The sequence below is a fragment of the Heteronotia binoei genome, chromosome 10 (assembly GCF_032191835.1).
Source record: "Heteronotia binoei isolate CCM8104 ecotype False Entrance Well chromosome 10, APGP_CSIRO_Hbin_v1, whole genome shotgun sequence".
In the NCBI taxonomy this organism is placed as follows: domain Eukaryota; kingdom Metazoa; phylum Chordata; class Lepidosauria; order Squamata; family Gekkonidae; genus Heteronotia; species Heteronotia binoei.
This window is the reverse complement of record NC_083232.1, coordinates 29614035-29630986: the sequence shown is the minus strand read 5'-3', so window position 1 is coordinate 29630986 and position 16952 is coordinate 29614035. Positions and strand designations below refer to the sequence as shown.

The following is a 16952-nucleotide window of genomic DNA, read 5'->3' as shown; positions in this document are numbered from 1 at the left end:
GATCTCACTTGGTTCATTTGCTTTTATTGTTTCTGTGCTGTTTTGCTGTTTTTATTGTGTGATGTTAGATAGATCATTTGTTTTAGTCTTGATATGTTGAAGTATATTAATGGAATAGTGATTAACAAGATTTTAAATAATAACTGTTCACAGTGACATCATGCACTGAAGGAGAAGTTATTTTCCCGCAAATCAAAAGTGCTGCTGTTATATTTAAAGAGAGACAGAGAGAAAACCTGTAAAATGTTTGGGGGTAGAGTAACCTCCAGCTTGACAAACAGCTACCCATCCATCAACCCAACCATAATGCCAGGCCCCCTACAGTTTAGCTATTTCAACAAACCCTTGATAAATGTTTAGAAAAGTGAATGTGTGATAGGGCCGCAGCTGTATTCACTTGATGGATCCAAACTGGCATTATACCAGTTAGGCCATTATAATATAAGCCTCTCCTTTTCATAATAAATCAAATTGCAGTAATAGGGTGAATGTCATACTTATTATTGTGCTTTATGTATTGGGGGAGAAGATACTAAAAGAACTGTGCCACAAATAATTTAAAAGATACTTTATTAATATGCGACAGGCAACTTGATTTTTTGAAGACTTTGGGAAAGGCTTCAACAATTAAGCCCCAGTTGATGAGAGATGAAGAGTCCTCTAGTTCTGTCTTCAAAAACCATTTGTCTTCAAAAACTCCATCTCTCGGTCTTACTGTAGCCATTTTTGTTAGTGCAGGTGTGCGGTTGGCATGGGAATGGGAGAAATTGTTGCAATGTCCAAAGCCTGTGTTGGAAGCCATGCTGTGGGATGCTTCTGGACCACACAGAGACATTTCTTCCATGTTACTAACACTTGCTGCTGTCCTGCCACAGTGCCAGCTGCGGAGCATGAAATCAGACTGTTAATTCTGCACATATGGATTCTATGAGTATATTACAAAGCAAGTATATGGTAGGAGGTGCTGTAAAGTTCTCAGCATGTACCAAAATGAGAAATTGCAGTGGCTGCTGAATACCTCCAGTCAATTAATCATTTATTACAATCATGGACTAGCAGAATAAACATACATAAAATAGTAGAATAAAACATACCCCGAATAGCAAGTCTTGACCAGAGACAGGCTTTAATCCCAAGCTGTGCCCGAACCACCAGCATGTGTGTTTTCCACAAGTTTTGTGAGTTAGTATCCTGATCATAAGAAATGTGCTTTCTTAAAAGTAAATAGTTAAGAATTCTTGAGCCTCGGCTACTTCCTGTTAGGTTGGAACCTTTCCTAGCAAGCATTTGGTCCCATTAGTTCATTCAGTAAGGGGGACAGGAGAGAATACAGCTTTTCCCCTCTTAAGCATGCAGGTGTCATGACCATGGCATCTCGGTTGGCTGCTTGAAGGGACAGGCTGGATTGCCGACTATAGGTCACTTTCTAGCATGCAGTTCTGAGTAACAGGTTTGCTGGAGCAGTGCTAAAAAGAGAAGTGACCACTTCTTCAAGCAGGTATGCTGCTTACTAAAAAAAGGGTGCTTCCAGAATAACCACAAAGCACAGACTTCACTAGCTGTTCTTGGATCACATCCAAGAAATGCAAAATGGGGTTGGTAATACCTGAAATAATAATAAAAGGTGCCTCTGAACATAGGCAAAGTGTCTGTAATGTACTGAGTGACGAGACGTGTTGAAGGCAACATGCTTTATTAGCGAGTACATCACAAGGCAAAGCAACGCGGGCCGGGTCCCGATTATATACATACCCCGGAACAACCCTCAGTCTGGCCAGGTCCAATCCTGGCCAGTTAAACTTCCCACCACAGATCTTGATTGGTGGAGCGTATTAGCGGAGCTACATCCGGGGACCAATGGGCTTCCACTGGTCACCTCAGTAGCGTCCGCTGTGTTGTAACTTCAGGACTGAAATGCAAGACACAACAGTGTCTGTCTTATGCAGCAGCAAACCACTGGCTGCAGATGCATGCCTCTCACTGAGGAATTGACTTTTAGATCAGCAGGCAAGACTTCAGTGCCAGTCCTAGTGTTAGAAATAGACAGCTGCTGAAACAGCACCATTACACTGATCTTTTCTTTTCGTTTCTGTACAGTTACCAATTACAACAACGTTGTAGAAACCAATTCAGATTCAGATGATGAAGACAAATTGCACATTGTTGAAGAGGAGAGTGTAACAGATGCAGCGGATTGTGGTGACAGTGTGCCAGATGATGACTTGCCAAAAGACCATACAGTATTACCAGAAAGCAGCGAAAGAGAAGGAAGTACAAACAGTTGCTGGGAAGATGAAGGTATGTGTCATAAATGGTATATCCATCTAAGAAGATCATGTTAAAATGTGGTGTTACATTAAAATTACTCTTTGTGTGCTGCATGAAAATATGAAGGAAATAAACTTTCTTTGGGCTCTGTCTTTATAGAAAACTTTATTTTTAATTTGCATCACTTCTTTTGTTGGCATAACCTTATGCTGGCACAAGGGGTAACACAGACCAGTGAGCTACCATAGTAGGATTCTAACAAAGTCTTGCTTGTCCCTTGCCATGTCCTTAATGCCACCCAGTTTTCTCCTATTGTGCTGACAGTATTCCACTGGCAAAAGAGTTGTTTGTACCGATGGTAACCATACCATACTACCAGCCCAATGGCATTGGTTATGATGGCATCGCTTCACAATGCCCACTCGTTGCTTTCTGCTCCATTTATTCAGTCTGGCTTTCTCTTGCAGATGCAATTCAGAATGGAAGTGCACTACCTAAAACAAAATCTAAAAAATCACTATAACAGAGCTTTTCTAAACCTTTTTGTTTTCCATGAGAAAACACCAGTTTCTGGATACTCTAAACTCGTACAATTCTGCAGCATACTTGTGTCTAATGTAGCTGAAATTGGGGTCTACCTAAATGTCAAGAGCTATTTTATTTCATACATGATGTGATCCTGGTTGGCACTAAAGGAATAATGAAGACTAACTATGCTCCAGCTCTTAAAAGTACCTAGTATAAAATTTTACTGAGGAAGTTAGCTTCTCCATAAGACTCTTTAGCTCTATTTTATAGTGTCTCTACAGAGAAGATTCAGCTGTGCTCAGGCTGCTTGCTTCAGCAGTATTAAATCCAATCCTATCAATACCGAATCCCATAAATTCCTTAGGTCTCCTCGCCTTAATACTCTCACATGGTATAGCAAAGGAGGTAAGAAGTTTTAAGTTATGTTCATGCTCTCACTGTAACAAGAGGAAGCATTTACAACCCTTTATTATGAAGCCAAATGTTTCTGGTGATGATAATACAAAGAGACAGCCAGGACATATGTTGCCAGTTTAAACTAATCTGTCACCTTTATTGGCTAAACTGGGAGACTTGCAGCATGATCTAACAGCCAGCTTCCACATTCATAAAAAGCAATACCCTCCTAGAATTCTGATATTTTTGTGAGGCACAGCCTGGAGCGTGCAACTTTACCTTGCTTCCTCTGTTTTCTCACGTCCTTTCTCACCCTGTGGAGAGGAGGGGGTGGTGTGTAGTCTTGGTTGCATAAAACACTTCGTTATGCGTTTTTAAATATTTGTTCTTAAGAGACTAGAAGAAAATGGCTCCACATAACTCGAGGGGTTGAAGCACCTTGCAGTTGACATTTATAGGATTAGTTTGGACCAGACAAAACCCACAGCCTGTTGTACAGCTGTGTGACAACTTCACCAAGCCTTAATAAAATATCAGCTAGATTAAAAGATGACATTTTCCTTTTGTCACTGATTTCTTCTTTTAAATCTGGTTTTTAAAAAGTACCTGCAAGACAATAGGGTGAGGGGCTATGGGTCACTGACAGAACATCTGCTTTACACACAGAATGGCTCAAATTCAGTTTCTGGCATCTCCAGTTGAAAGGATCAAGTAGTAGGGCTGGTGAAAGATCACCACCTAATCCCCAAGAGAGCTGCCGCCAGTCAAAGTAGACAATACTGACCTTGATAGATTCATGGCCTGACTCAGTTTAAGGCAGCTTCATGTAACTTGGGCAGTTATGTGTGAGGGACATTGTATATGTTATACATGTATGCTTTCTAAGTAATAAAGTTACTTAAATCTCTCACCAAGGAATGGTCACATGATTTATCTGGACTTCTCCAGATTTGTTTTTGTGTGAATAAGGCATATTTAAACACTAGGAAATAATAGCTTGTTAATAAAACTGTGAATTTGGTGATGACATCATCTTCCAATACAGAAGACAGGATTTCCGAAATGAGGTAGAGGATAATTTCACAACCTCCAGTGTAATGTTTAGATTTGTACATAAATAGAATTTAATTATCAGTCATATTTTTGAAGTCAGTGCTGTTTTCAGTAGCATGCTGCAAATACATGTAAAAATGTATATCAAGTCTTATCCTCAGGACAGGTAACAACAATCAACAACCAATAACAGATACAAACATTGTAAAACCTTAAAGAAACTAATGAATTAATACAGCCACACACACACACCCCCCAATAAAAGTCTATTTTACAGGCTTTCCAAAAAGCTGCTACTAAGGATGCCTTCCAGACTAGCAGTCCTCTCTGGAAAAGTGGTACCACCAAAAAAATCTTGCTCACAGTGTGTACACATTACAGTTGGAGTACCTTAACTGCAAGGCCTGTTGTATGAAGACTTGGGGGTCTGATTAGACAAAATGTTAAACTTGAGTTGGATTGGGGAAAATCTTTTCTGGGACCTTTAAATATTTTTGCAGGAAGTGGGCAGGGCTAAGTGAGCTTTTGCCCAGAAAGGCTTCTGACTGGCCATTATCAATTTGATTGACTGTGCAGTTATTTTTTTAAATGTTGCTTTGGCATGCTGCCACAGCACAAGGATTTTCACTGTGTGACTGAAGGTAAGCTGTGGCAGCCATTTTGAGTGCACTCACCATGCACTCAGAATTCCAAAGGTGCCTGCAGGCTCAAAAAGTTGGGAACTTCTGCCCTAATCCATCTTGTGTTTAGTGTGTTACTAGAACTCACCTTCACAAGGGGATCCTGAGTACACATACAGCAGCAAGAGAGGCTTTGTCATTCCCTCTCTTCTACCCCACATGCTTTTGCAAGCAGAAAAAGGTGAGGAGGGGGTCTTGCCACTGGTTGCATGCGTCTGCTGGTTCAACATGTCTGTTTCAGCTCAGTATCAATATTATGTAGTCTTTTCTTACTTTAAATTTACAAGAAATCTCATTTTGGGTTTTTTGTTGTTGTTCAGTTGCACAGTCGAGTCCTATGCTTTGCGACCCCCTGGACAAAGTCACACCAGGCCCTCCTGTTACTGTGTGACTGAAGGTTACATTGGGGGTTGCTGAGGGGGTTGCTAAATTCACATGTTACAAAGTCCCCATGTGCAATGTCCCCCCCCCCCCTTTTTGGGGGGTGGGATTTCAGTTCACTTTAATAGTCATGAGCTTTGCAGAGCGTTCTTGTTGTCTCAGGGGAATAGTTTCCTCAGCCATCAAAAGGATAAAGATGTTGCTTTGAGTAAATGAGAGAGATTCTGGCTTATGTAAAACATTAATCCTCTCTCTTCTGTCATATAATTTAGCTAGTAAAGAAGTAAAAGAAATCCTGGGGCCTGAAGCTCAAGCAGATGAACCTGGATGTGCAGGTAATTTGTCATCAAATTCCTTGGTTTGTTTTTCATGGTAATTTGCATTTTTGTGTGGTTTTGATAACTCCGCATTGCTGAGGAAGGATATCATTAAGTCTTTTGCTACTTTCCCCTGCTTTGATTTTGGTGTCTGTCACATTTGAGACTTTGCTTTACAAATGCTGCTATTCAAGAGGGTTCCCATTATAGCAGTTTCGGGGTTATGCTAATAAGTAATCCAAAGCACTCCATTTCCCTGGCTGCAGTGCCTCTGCAGCCACTGAAGAACAATTTATTTCTGGCCTATTGAAAGATCCAAACAGGACATTATGATGACGTATAACTGAGGTTAACAAAATTAGCCGGTCTTAATTTAATACTTCATTTTTAAGTTCAACAGTGCATCTGACAGCAGCTTATAGAATGCACAGCATAGATCCAGGTGGGCAGCCGTGTTGGTCTGAAGCAACAGAACAAAGTTAGAGTCCAATGGCACCTTTTAGACCAACAAAGTTTTATTTAGGGGGTGAGCTTTCTTGTGCACACACACTTCCTCAGTACTTACTGCTGTTCACTTTCTTTTATCCATATGGGAAATAATGGCTCAATGCCTGAGTCACTTGCTGTGGACACATCCCTTTAGGGTACCTGAGGTCTCTAAGAATTTTCATGTATCCCTCAAACTACTGTTAAAATCCTGGGTATCTGACTGTCTGTCCCTAGGGATACCTTGACATGTATTTGCAAATGCAGTGACCATAATGGACCTCTTCCTCCCACTAGTTCTTCTACCATATTACAAACTTTTAAACATGCTGTACACCCAGTGCTTCACTATGAGAAGGAAATTTTTAATATATATTTTATAGTGTGGTGCCTTTTCATAGGTTCTGTACATCTAGTTGGAGCTGCTAGATTGTAGCCATTATGTCTTCCATATTCTGAACTTAGTCTTTGAAAAAAAAAAAGATTAATTTAGGTTTATTTGATTTATTTATTTGATGGAATTTCTATCCTGCTCATCCCACCAAGGCAGGCTCAGGGTGGTTTACAAAGCAATGTAACAATAAAAGCATAAAATCCGGAATGTAAGCAATATACAAATAATAAAAGATGGTGGTATCTCCCAGGTCTACTTGATAATCAGGCCTCAGATTCAGCAGGAGCTCACAGGAGCACAGCTCCTGAACCTTTCTGATGGTTCCACCTCTTCTTCCCCACCTACCTTGTTCATTGAATAGTAGGTGCAGCTGCATAACAATCCCTGGATTAGGAGAGTGGGCAGCCAGCCAGCCACCAGGGGCTCTACCATGCCCCCAGCAGCCCTCATTAACCCCTGGAGAAGCCCACACCACCCTTTCTCCACGTCTTATGTGATTTTGGGCCATGGGTGACTTGCTGACCTTTTGACTGGAGAGGCGGGGGATCTCTAGCCAGCCCCAAAATGCCTCACTCGCCCAGGGGTCTCCTTTCTCGCATTGGGTTGCTTTTGGTTTGGGGGGCATATGCTAATGAGTTATGCTAATGAGCTCCACCACCTATTTTTCTACAAAGCAACCCCTGTCGATAATATTCAGATGTCAGAATTCAGTTTTTAGTGGTATGGTTCATATAAGTAGATAAGAACGTCTGGGCCAATTTCCAGCATTTTACAGCAATTCCAGCAAGTTTACAATTTACGGCAAGTTTTCAATAGGAGGGACCAATCATATCACATTATTTAATACAGAGGCTTTCAAAACGGTGATGGAGCACTGGCATTTTTCAAGTTTATGACATTTTAATTTTTTAAAAAAAATTCATTCCATCATATTTTTTTTTAATCCCTAAACTACAAAACAATGCATAGTATAACCAGCATTTACAATTGATGATAGAACTAACATCCAGGTTGTAAAAATGACAAAACTATTTTTAGCATTTTTCTTTTTTTAAAGTCCTTATGGATTCCAGCTGGCAGGCTTCCTTCAGGAAAGACCATTGTACATGTGATGCCATCCCGGACAAGGATCTGTCACATGTTGTAATCCACTTAATGCATTCTGTAAGCCTCACCAGATCTTTGAAGGCAGAAAGGCAGAATTTGTGCAAATTGTGATATCAGCTGTAATATGTAGGACCAGAACCAACGGGTTGAAATTAAATCAAAAGACTTTCCGGCTCAACATTAGGAAGAACTTCCTGACCGTTAGAGCGATTCCTCAGTGGAACACGCTTTCTCAGGAGATGGTGGGCTCTGCTTCCTTGGAGGTTTTTAAACAGAGGCTTGATGGCCATCTGACAGCAATGAAGATCCTGTGAATTTAGAGGGAGGTGTTTGTGAGTTTCCTGCATTGTGCAGGGGGTTGGACTAGATGACCCTAGAGGTCCCTTCCAACTCTGTGATTCTATGTTTCTATGTAATTCCTCTGTGACTCATGATCTATTGCTGATGCGGCCTTCACTGCTAAACAAATTTTATTTCTTTCTTGTATTCCTCACCTTTCTCTCCAATGAGGACTCAAAGCAGCCTACATTGATTATCTAAAACTTAGGGGAAAGATGCTTAGAGGAGAGGAGGCAGAGGTCTGTTACAAAGAAGGAGAGGGTGTAAGGAACTGCAGAAGGGATGGCTGGTGGAAAATCCCCATACAGATTTAAGCAGGCTGTAAATCATTCTGTTGGATCCTTGCATATTCTGCTGTGTGTCCAGGGAGCTTGTAATTCTACAAGCCTTAAAAGTGCAGAAGCCAGTGCTTGGCAGATTATTGATTTTTGTTCAGAAAATGTTCTTTTTGAGCTCAATACAGATTTCAGGGGATGGTAGAAGAAAGAAAATACAAGTGAAAAGTAATGTACACCAGAGTTGTTTCGGTTAGTCAAGTAATGTTCTGTAAACTGTAAAATTAGGACTATGCTGAACATTTGCTTGCATATATTTGTCTACATGTATATTTGGGAGCAGCCGTGAGGAACTTGATCTGTATCTCAAAAGGCAGCAGGGTTTATTTGCAGACCATTAGTTTTTTGGCTCCTTCTTGATTGGCTGCAACTTCAGCACTTTTGAAGCAAAGAGACTTTACTAGGTTGTATTTGTCCTGAGGACAGTGATACACCAGCCAATCGGCACTTCTAAAAACAGACATTACCTCCCTGTCACCAGCAGCTTTCCCTAGCTACTGGCTGAGCTGTTTGATGTAGGATACATAAATATTCAGATATATCTGGTCCAAATATATACTCAAAAATACCTTATTGTCATTTTTCAGATATATTTGGGGTCTGGATTGCTATTGGTTAATATAACCAGTAGTTAATAGCAGTTAATAGCAGTTAACACCAGAATCCCAATCCTGAATATTCCTGAATATCCTGAATATTTTGCTTTTTGCAGGTTCCCCAAGAAACAGGAGGAGAGGAGAGAGCCAGCTCTTACAGGCAAATGAGATCACACATTAGGGGGAGCTTGCCAGATTGGGTCTGCTGGGATTTTCTGGTTTGACCTTGTTTCTGTTGGGCTGGAAATAGTGTCTCTTCCCTAGCTTCAGTTGGTTTGGCTTGGATATTGGATGTGGTGAGTTTGCCACATTAGCCTGAGGGTCTGCTGAGATTCTCTGGTTTGATGTTGGCTCCATTGGGCTTCTTGGTTCTATTTGCATTAGGAGGATTTAGGCTAGTGGTTGCTCACTCTTGTGTGTTTGGCTATTCTTTGCCCTTCAGAAAGCATGGAATATTTTTCCCCATAGGAAATAATGGATGATGACTGAGGAAAACTTGTTTATGGGATCAAGGGGTTCAATTCACTTGAAAATTGGGAAGTCTTTGGACAGGCAGCACCAGCTACATTCCAATTTTGGTTTCATTTGCTGAAAAAAAACAGCCATAGGGGAATCATGGACCCAAATAATTTTTGGAATCCTGAAAAAAAAAATTCAATTACTGAACCAGTACTGGAGGCCTGAATAATCCAGAATACAATAATTATGCCCTCGGAAATCCTTATCTGAAAAATACCAAATTTCTATCTGGTGCATATTCCTATTTCCTATTCCTATATTTGACTGCTCTGGATGACTGTATTGGCAATGGAATGCTGGCAAACACTGTGTTGTCTGTAAAGGAAATTCATTTGGGTTGAAGAAACTTCACATACAACACATATATTAGTGTTTTACATAATTTATTCTGACTACGGGACCTTGGAGAAGACAAGGTAATGGAAGAAGAAAATAATATAGTCAGTCAAGTTGCCATGTAGAATTGGTGAGGATCTCTGCAAAGAGTTTGAGCACCCTTTTGGCTCCTGGGATTTTTCCTCATGTTTTCAACCTCTTCTGTAGCCATGTATAATCATAGGATTGTTTTCCTTAAAAACTAAAGCCAAATTCATGTCAGGTTTGTGGCTTTCACAGAAATACCAAGAGTCCTGGAATGTATAGCATCTTCAATATGTATTTGCAAACCTAATCTTTGTTGTTAAAAATCTTAACATTTTACAAATTGTCTTTTACTTCTAGTAAAAGAAGATGAATGTGATTCTGATGCAGAAAATGAACAAAATCACGACCCAAATGTTGAAGAATTTCTGCAGCAAGAAGATACAGCAGTTATCTACCCTGAAGCACCTGAGGAGGACCAGAGGCAAGGCACACCAGAGGCCAGCGGTCAAGATGAAAACGGTAGCTGCTATTTTAGTTTTCTTTAATTTGTAGTACCATTAATTCAGAACAAATATTGCCTGCTGAATTAAAATTTATTAAATTTGTATATACTGCCATCTTGGTTTTCTAGTGTAAGACTTTTGTTTTCCAAACTTAAATTTATCTTCTTAGAACTTTCTATTTATTTCACACAAATCTGCCTTCCACTTTCTTTACTTCAGATATTTGAGAAATGTATAGGAATTCTTCTGGAAACATTGTTTTCATCTGAACAATCTCATCCTTTAAGTATCATTTGGAATTACCATATAAATAAATCTTCAAGAGTAGTTGACCCTTGACTGAATTCCATCCCATCCATGCCAAAGCAATTGTAGTTGGCTCACATCGCCATATCTTTTAGAACAGTGCTTTTCAACCTTTCTGAGACATATTCAAGGACACATTTATGTTTAAATGTGACTTCACATGTGTCCATGTTTTCTATGCCATAGCTTTTTCGTAAGCTTTATTGGTTCAACTGCAGAAATAATGTAATGTCTTAACAGTCTGGCTAATTAGCTAAGCTCTGGTTTACTGTGGTGGAAATCTTGGCTGTCAACTTCATTGATTTTCTCTTATTTTTAGTAACTCCAGCATTACAGAGTAGGGGAGGGTGAAAAATCTTTCCCTTGTAATTTAAATTATTTAGAAAATGTTTATGCCGCCTCTTAAGGATCCTGCCCAAGATGGCAGCATCGGGAAGAAAAACAGTCCAGCATAAAAACATGGAGTATAAAACATATCAGAGGCAGCTTAAAACAAGTTTCCAGACTAAAATAGTACTTTTGATATCAACACCTTAATTAAAAGCCTGGGTAACAGAAACATTTTGGCCTGGCACCTCAAAGAATGCAATGTAGGCACCAAGTGAGCCTCAAGCGAGATGCCGGTACTGAAAAAAACCTGTCTCTGGTTGCCACCCACATTATCTCTAAAGACGGGGGCAATATAAAGCATATATTGTGAGACAGACCTTAACTGTCAGGCTGGACAATATGGGAGGAGGTAGTCCTTCAAGTACCTGGCCCCAAGCCATTTAGAGCTTTCGAAGTGTAAAAACCAGCACTTCGAATTGTATGCAAAAACAAATGGGAAGCCAGTGATATGACCCCTGTATCTTGTCCCAGACAATCACCTGGCTGCTGCATTTTGAATGAGCTGAAGTTTCCAAAAGCAGCTCCACATAAAGTGCATTACAGTAATCTAACCTGGGTGCAGTCAGAGCATGGATCACTGGCCAGATCACAATTTTTTTGATGATCAGCCATAGCTGGTGTATCAGCTGAAGCTGATAAAAGACACTACATCCCACAGACGAGATGTGAGCCTCTAACTGTAGGCCAGGAACCAGCAATGCCCCTTACTAGATCAAATCTTCCAATAAAATGCATATCCTAACAAATTCAGAACTCTGGGATCCTCATACAAGCTCAACACACACTAGAGAGTCAACTTACATTCTTACTGTATTGTTGTACTTGTTTGTACTATGCACTTTAAAAATTAGATAAAGAAGAAAATCGTTTCTCATTCTTATTCAGGCACACCAGATGCATTTTCCCAGCTGCTTACATGTCCTTATTGTGATAGAGGATACAAACGCTTTACCTCTCTGAAAGAACACATTAAATATCGCCATGAAAAAAATGAAGATAACTTTAGTTGCTCCTTATGCAGTTACACGTTTGCATATAGAACACAACTTGAACGCCATATGACATCACATAAATCAGGAAGAGATCAAGTAAGTAATAACATGAATCTCTGTTGGACTATTCAGGACTTACAAGTTGTTGTCTTGAGTTTCCACTTTGAACATGATTTCCTACTCAAATGTCTTAAGTGTTGTCTAAGATATGCTTCTGTAATAATTGCTGTTATTGAAGTACCTTACGCTTTGTATCAAGATATTCATTAATTGTTTGCCAACTTGTTATTGACTCTGCTTGCTTGGGAGATTTTATTAAACCAAAAAGTGGGATATATTTTAATTAATAAATAATAAAATAAAATAGTGGTGCGATCTTTTCAGCAAAGGTGCAAAATATTTCAACGTGTTTATTCTCTATGTCAATGCTGTCAGATGACCAAGGCTACTTCCACCGGGGGCGGGGGAAGGTGTCAGTGGTGGTCATGTTGGTGGCACAATTGTTTGTAAATCTGTGTATGTAACAGCAATTCAGTATGCAGCAGGGTAATCTGTTTTCCCACCATTGTATGCCTTGTTTTCCCTTTAATACCAGCAGGGCCAGATCCAGAGGGGGGCGCATAGGGGGTGTTTGCCCCTGGTGCCACCGGAGGGGGTGCGCCAAATTGGGTATGGAGTCCATTCTATTCTATGGGCTTATAAGGCAGAATGAGCCCATAAGGGGGTGCCATTTTTTGATTTTGTCCCCCCTCAAAAAACATGTAGATCCGGTCCTGAATACCAGACGCACGTTAGTTCACCCCCCTGCTCCAGGTCAGGTCATAGGGTTGCCAACGTTCAGGTGGTGACTGGAGATCTGTATGAATTACGACTCATCGCCAGGCAACAAAGACCACATGGAGAAAATGGCCACTTTGGAAGGTGGACTCTATGCCACTGAAGTCCCTCCTCTCCCAAACCTTGCCTTCCTCAGGCTCCACCCCCAAAATCTCCAGGTATTTCCCAAACTGGAGATAGCAACCTCAGCCCTCCATTATGATTCTCTACCCTCCTTTTCTTCTCTCTATTTTGGAACGCACATGTCCTGCTGCTTGGATTTTTTTTTTAAAAAAGAACTCTGTGTTTGAACAGCACAGCTAAGGAATAAAGCAATATTTGAACCTTTCTTGGATCAGCCATAGCTCTCACAGAGCTGTCCTTGAAAGAGCAGCTTCCATGAGAGCTCTCTCAGCCTCACCTACCTCACAGGGTGTCTATTGTGGGGGAGGAAGGTAAAGGAGATTGTAAACCACTCTGAGACACTGAGATTTGGAGTGGAAGGCAGGATATAAATCCAATATCATCATCATCATCATCAATGGGAACCATTAAACCCCCTCCGCCACTGAATAATTCCCTGCTAATTCCAAAGTGGCCACCTTCCAAAGTGGATGACCTCCAACGGCAACTGGATCGGGGCGGCGTTGCGGTACTGATGCTGCTAGATCTGTCGGCTGCATTTGATACAGTCGACCATCGGCTACTGACGCGCCGCCTCGCCGACATTGGGGTTGAGGGGTCGGCCTTGCAATGGCTTTCCTCCTTTCTCCTAGGTCGGGGACAGAGGGTGGCTATCGGGAGCGAGCGGTCCCGGAGGCGCACACTGGATTGTGGGGTGCCCCAGGGAGCAGTTCTCTCCCCGATGCTGTTTAACATCTATATGCGCCCCCTTGCCCAGATTGCCCGGCGGTTTGGGCTGGGTTGCCATCAATATGCAGATGACACTCAGCTCTATCTACTAATGGATGGATGGCCCAACCCCGCTCCAGGGAACCTCGACGGGGCATTACAGGCTGTTGCGACATGGCTCAGGCTAAGTGGGCTGAAGTTGAACCCAGCGAAGACAGAGGTCCTATGCGTGGGTCGCGGCGCTCTGGGAAGGGAAATAGCTCTCCCGGCCTTCAATGGTGCGCCATTGAAAGCAGCGCACCAGGTAAAGAGTCTGGGTGTTTTACTGGAGCCTTCACTATCGATGGAGGCCCAGATAGCAGCCACTGCCAAGTCAGCATTCTTCCATCTGAAGCGGGCAAGGCAGTTGGCCCCTTTCCTTGAACGCCGGGACCTCGCAACAGTGATCCACGCAACGGTCACCTCAAGACTAGACTACTGTAATGCCCTCTACTTGGGGCTACCTCTGTGCCGGACCCGGAGATTGCAGCTAGTGCAGAACGCGGCAGCCAGGCTGTTGTTGGGACTCCCGAAACGGGAACATATACGGCCAGGGCTACGTGAACTGCACTGGCTGCCGATTATATACCGGGTCCAGTACAAAGTGTTGGTCATTACCTTTAAAGCCTTATATGGCTGAGGACCTGCCTACCTGAGGGACCGTCTTTCCCCATATGAACCCCAGAGAGCACTGAGGTCAGCGGGGAAAAACCTAATGACTATCCCTGGGCCGAAGGAAATAAAATATCAGAGTACCAGAGCACGGGCCTTTTCGATCGCGGCCCCTACCCTATGGAACCGACTCCCCGAGGAGGTGCGGGCCCTGCGGAACCTTGAACAGTTCCGCAGGGCCTGCAAGACCACCCTGTTTAAATTAGCATATCCGGACTGCTAAGAAAAACAGTAATCAAGATCCGCCAATGCGGTCTAAAGATCTATACCGCAGTATAATTGTATTTACTGGATTCGTTTTAATTTAATGTTTTAATGCCTTATTGTTTTATATTGTAAATCTGAGGTTTATTTATTACTGTATGTTTTTATGGAATGTTGTTAGCCGCTCTGAGCCTGCCAAGGTGGGGGAGGGCGGGATATAAATGAAATGAAATGAAATAAATAATAAATAGGCTCCAGCTGCATTTCAGCTCTAGGTAAGCAAATTCCCGCCTCCCTCTGTGTCAGAAAATCTCTTTGTGTTCTAGGCTGGGGCTGACCCCTCTTCCCCCCCACGCAAATTGGTTTTTTTGCTAAGTTGAGCAAGGTAATGGGGCCAGTTCCCTCCTCGCTCTGGGCAAGCAGATTTCCCCCTCTTTGTCTGTCAACGAATCTGTTTGAATTTCTAACTGGATAGTTAGTTCAAGCACAGTGGTAAATGTGGGTGTTTTCTTTGGTTATGATATTAACGGTAAGCCAAGAGTCCCTGACCCACTCAATCCTCCTGTCTCAGTAAGGCAAGCTTTAAGTATTGCTTACAAACTTCTGTGATATCCACCCCTCCCCCAAACAGTGAAATATGTCTGAGGATCATTGAAAGACCAACAGCACTGTGCTGTTACTTAGTGCTCAAAAACAGAACAAAAAAAGGAATTCATATGACAATGAGGAGGAGTCAGAAATAAAGAGGGCATTTCTTTTCATTGAAACTGAAGGTGTCACTTCCCTTTTGAACTTGTTAAGAGAATGGCACTGACAGCAGCATAGCTGGAAAGACCCTTTTTCCCCCCAGCCTAGTTTTAGGTTTGTAAAAAGCATTTATTTCACAAAACAAAACCCTGCCCATAATTGGGGTATGAGTGCAGGACGATGTCATGCGGAAACAGAAAGAAGGAAAAAACCCACACAAGTTAGGTGGCTGAAACAAGGAAAATCCTCTGTGTGGAAGCAGATGGCTTTGCTAACTAAACAGCTAAGAATCAAACAAGCGCAAAGAAAATGGAAGGTAAACTTTTCCCATGCTGTGACAGTGAGACAGTTTTATGCTCAACTGTACTGTTACAGTAACCTTTATTAGCAATTTGTGGTTACACAGAGACATTTTGTATTGGTTATATGGCTGTGGTTAGCTAGTTTGGCCAGAGTCCAATGGCACAAATAAACCCAATGTCTTCAGCTCACATTTTGTTCCGCATTTCTGGGCAGTATATCAATGCAAAAATCTACTGAATTTTAAACATTGATTATGGTCTTTGTAGAGGTAGTTGTTCCTATCCTGATCCCAAAGAATGGTTGAGAGAAAATGGATGTTGTGGTAACTTTTGTTAGACCTATTTCAATTGGAAAAGAGGCACATGGATTAATGAGCAGCAGGAGGTACGGTTATGTCTCCGCTACCATAGCCGAGAAATAATTTGAAGTGTGAAGAAGGATTATGAAGCACACTGTAACAATGAATTACTGGTACATTGATTTCAGGTTGTTTGAGCAGATACCCCACCTCAGAGGCACTCTGGCATCCAGCCAGTGCACAAGCTGCACACAGCATGGGACAGATCATATGGATTGGTTGGACATCAACATATAGCTAATATAAAAGCATGCTGTGCTGCATTTCAGTATTTCTGTTCTAAAAGATACTTGTTTAGGGCTGCAATGAAAAGTGTGCAAGAATGACAGTGCTTTGGAACTACAAATCTCAAATTTTGTGTCAGGTTTTGGTTTCTGTTTTTTTTTTTACAGTGTAGAGTCAGCTTTTTAATCTTGAACTTGCCAGTTTTCACCACATAAAATATAATCTCTTTATTTTTCACACTTTACATCCTGGAAACTGTGGCTAGAAGATAAAAAGCTGCCAAGTCTATTTGGTGGGTGCAGTCCAGAGGAACTCAGTGGGATAAGCATATAAATGGATTGTGTTGTTGTTGTTCAGATTGCACCCAAACAGTGCATGCCTCTGTCGTATCCAGGTATTCTCAATCCAGATCCAACATACTATATCTAGACAACATGGGTAGTAGATTTATATTTTAAGTCAAGTCAAGTTAACCTTTATTGGCATAAAATATATAGATGTATATATCAGAGCAAATTGGTTTTAAAGAGAAAGATAAAATGGAACAATTTATATTATATCCTGTTACTATAAGAGCAAGAGTATATGGGATTTAGGAAATAATTCCAGAGGAGCAGCCTCATTGATCTGTTGTAGGAGAAGCAACCAAGAATCATTTATTCAATTTATAGTACACCTGTCTTAGTCAGATGAAAAATGGATTACATATTTTAAATATGGAATGCCCTGTTGTTGGACCTCCAGAGGAACTTGTTGGCCATTTTGTGAGAAAGGAATCTGGAC

General features: G+C 41.4%; 1 protein-coding gene across 3 annotated transcripts in view; it reads left to right on the top strand.

The window, feature by feature from the left end:
• Window positions 1–16952, top strand: part of ZEB1 (zinc finger E-box binding homeobox 1) — a 99957-nt gene that overhangs the window by 67520 nt on the left and 15485 nt on the right. For all 3 annotated transcript variants that reach the window (XM_060248181.1, XM_060248178.1, XM_060248180.1), the window contains exons 2-5: window positions 2098–2298; window positions 5579–5641; window positions 10120–10281; window positions 11847–12049. In XM_060248181.1, the coding sequence (XP_060104164.1) occupies window positions 12020–12049 (30 nt within the window). In that variant the 5' untranslated portion in view covers window positions 2098–2298; window positions 5579–5641; window positions 10120–10281; window positions 11847–12019. The remainder of the gene's footprint in view (window positions 1–2097; window positions 2299–5578; window positions 5642–10119; window positions 10282–11846; window positions 12050–16952) is intronic.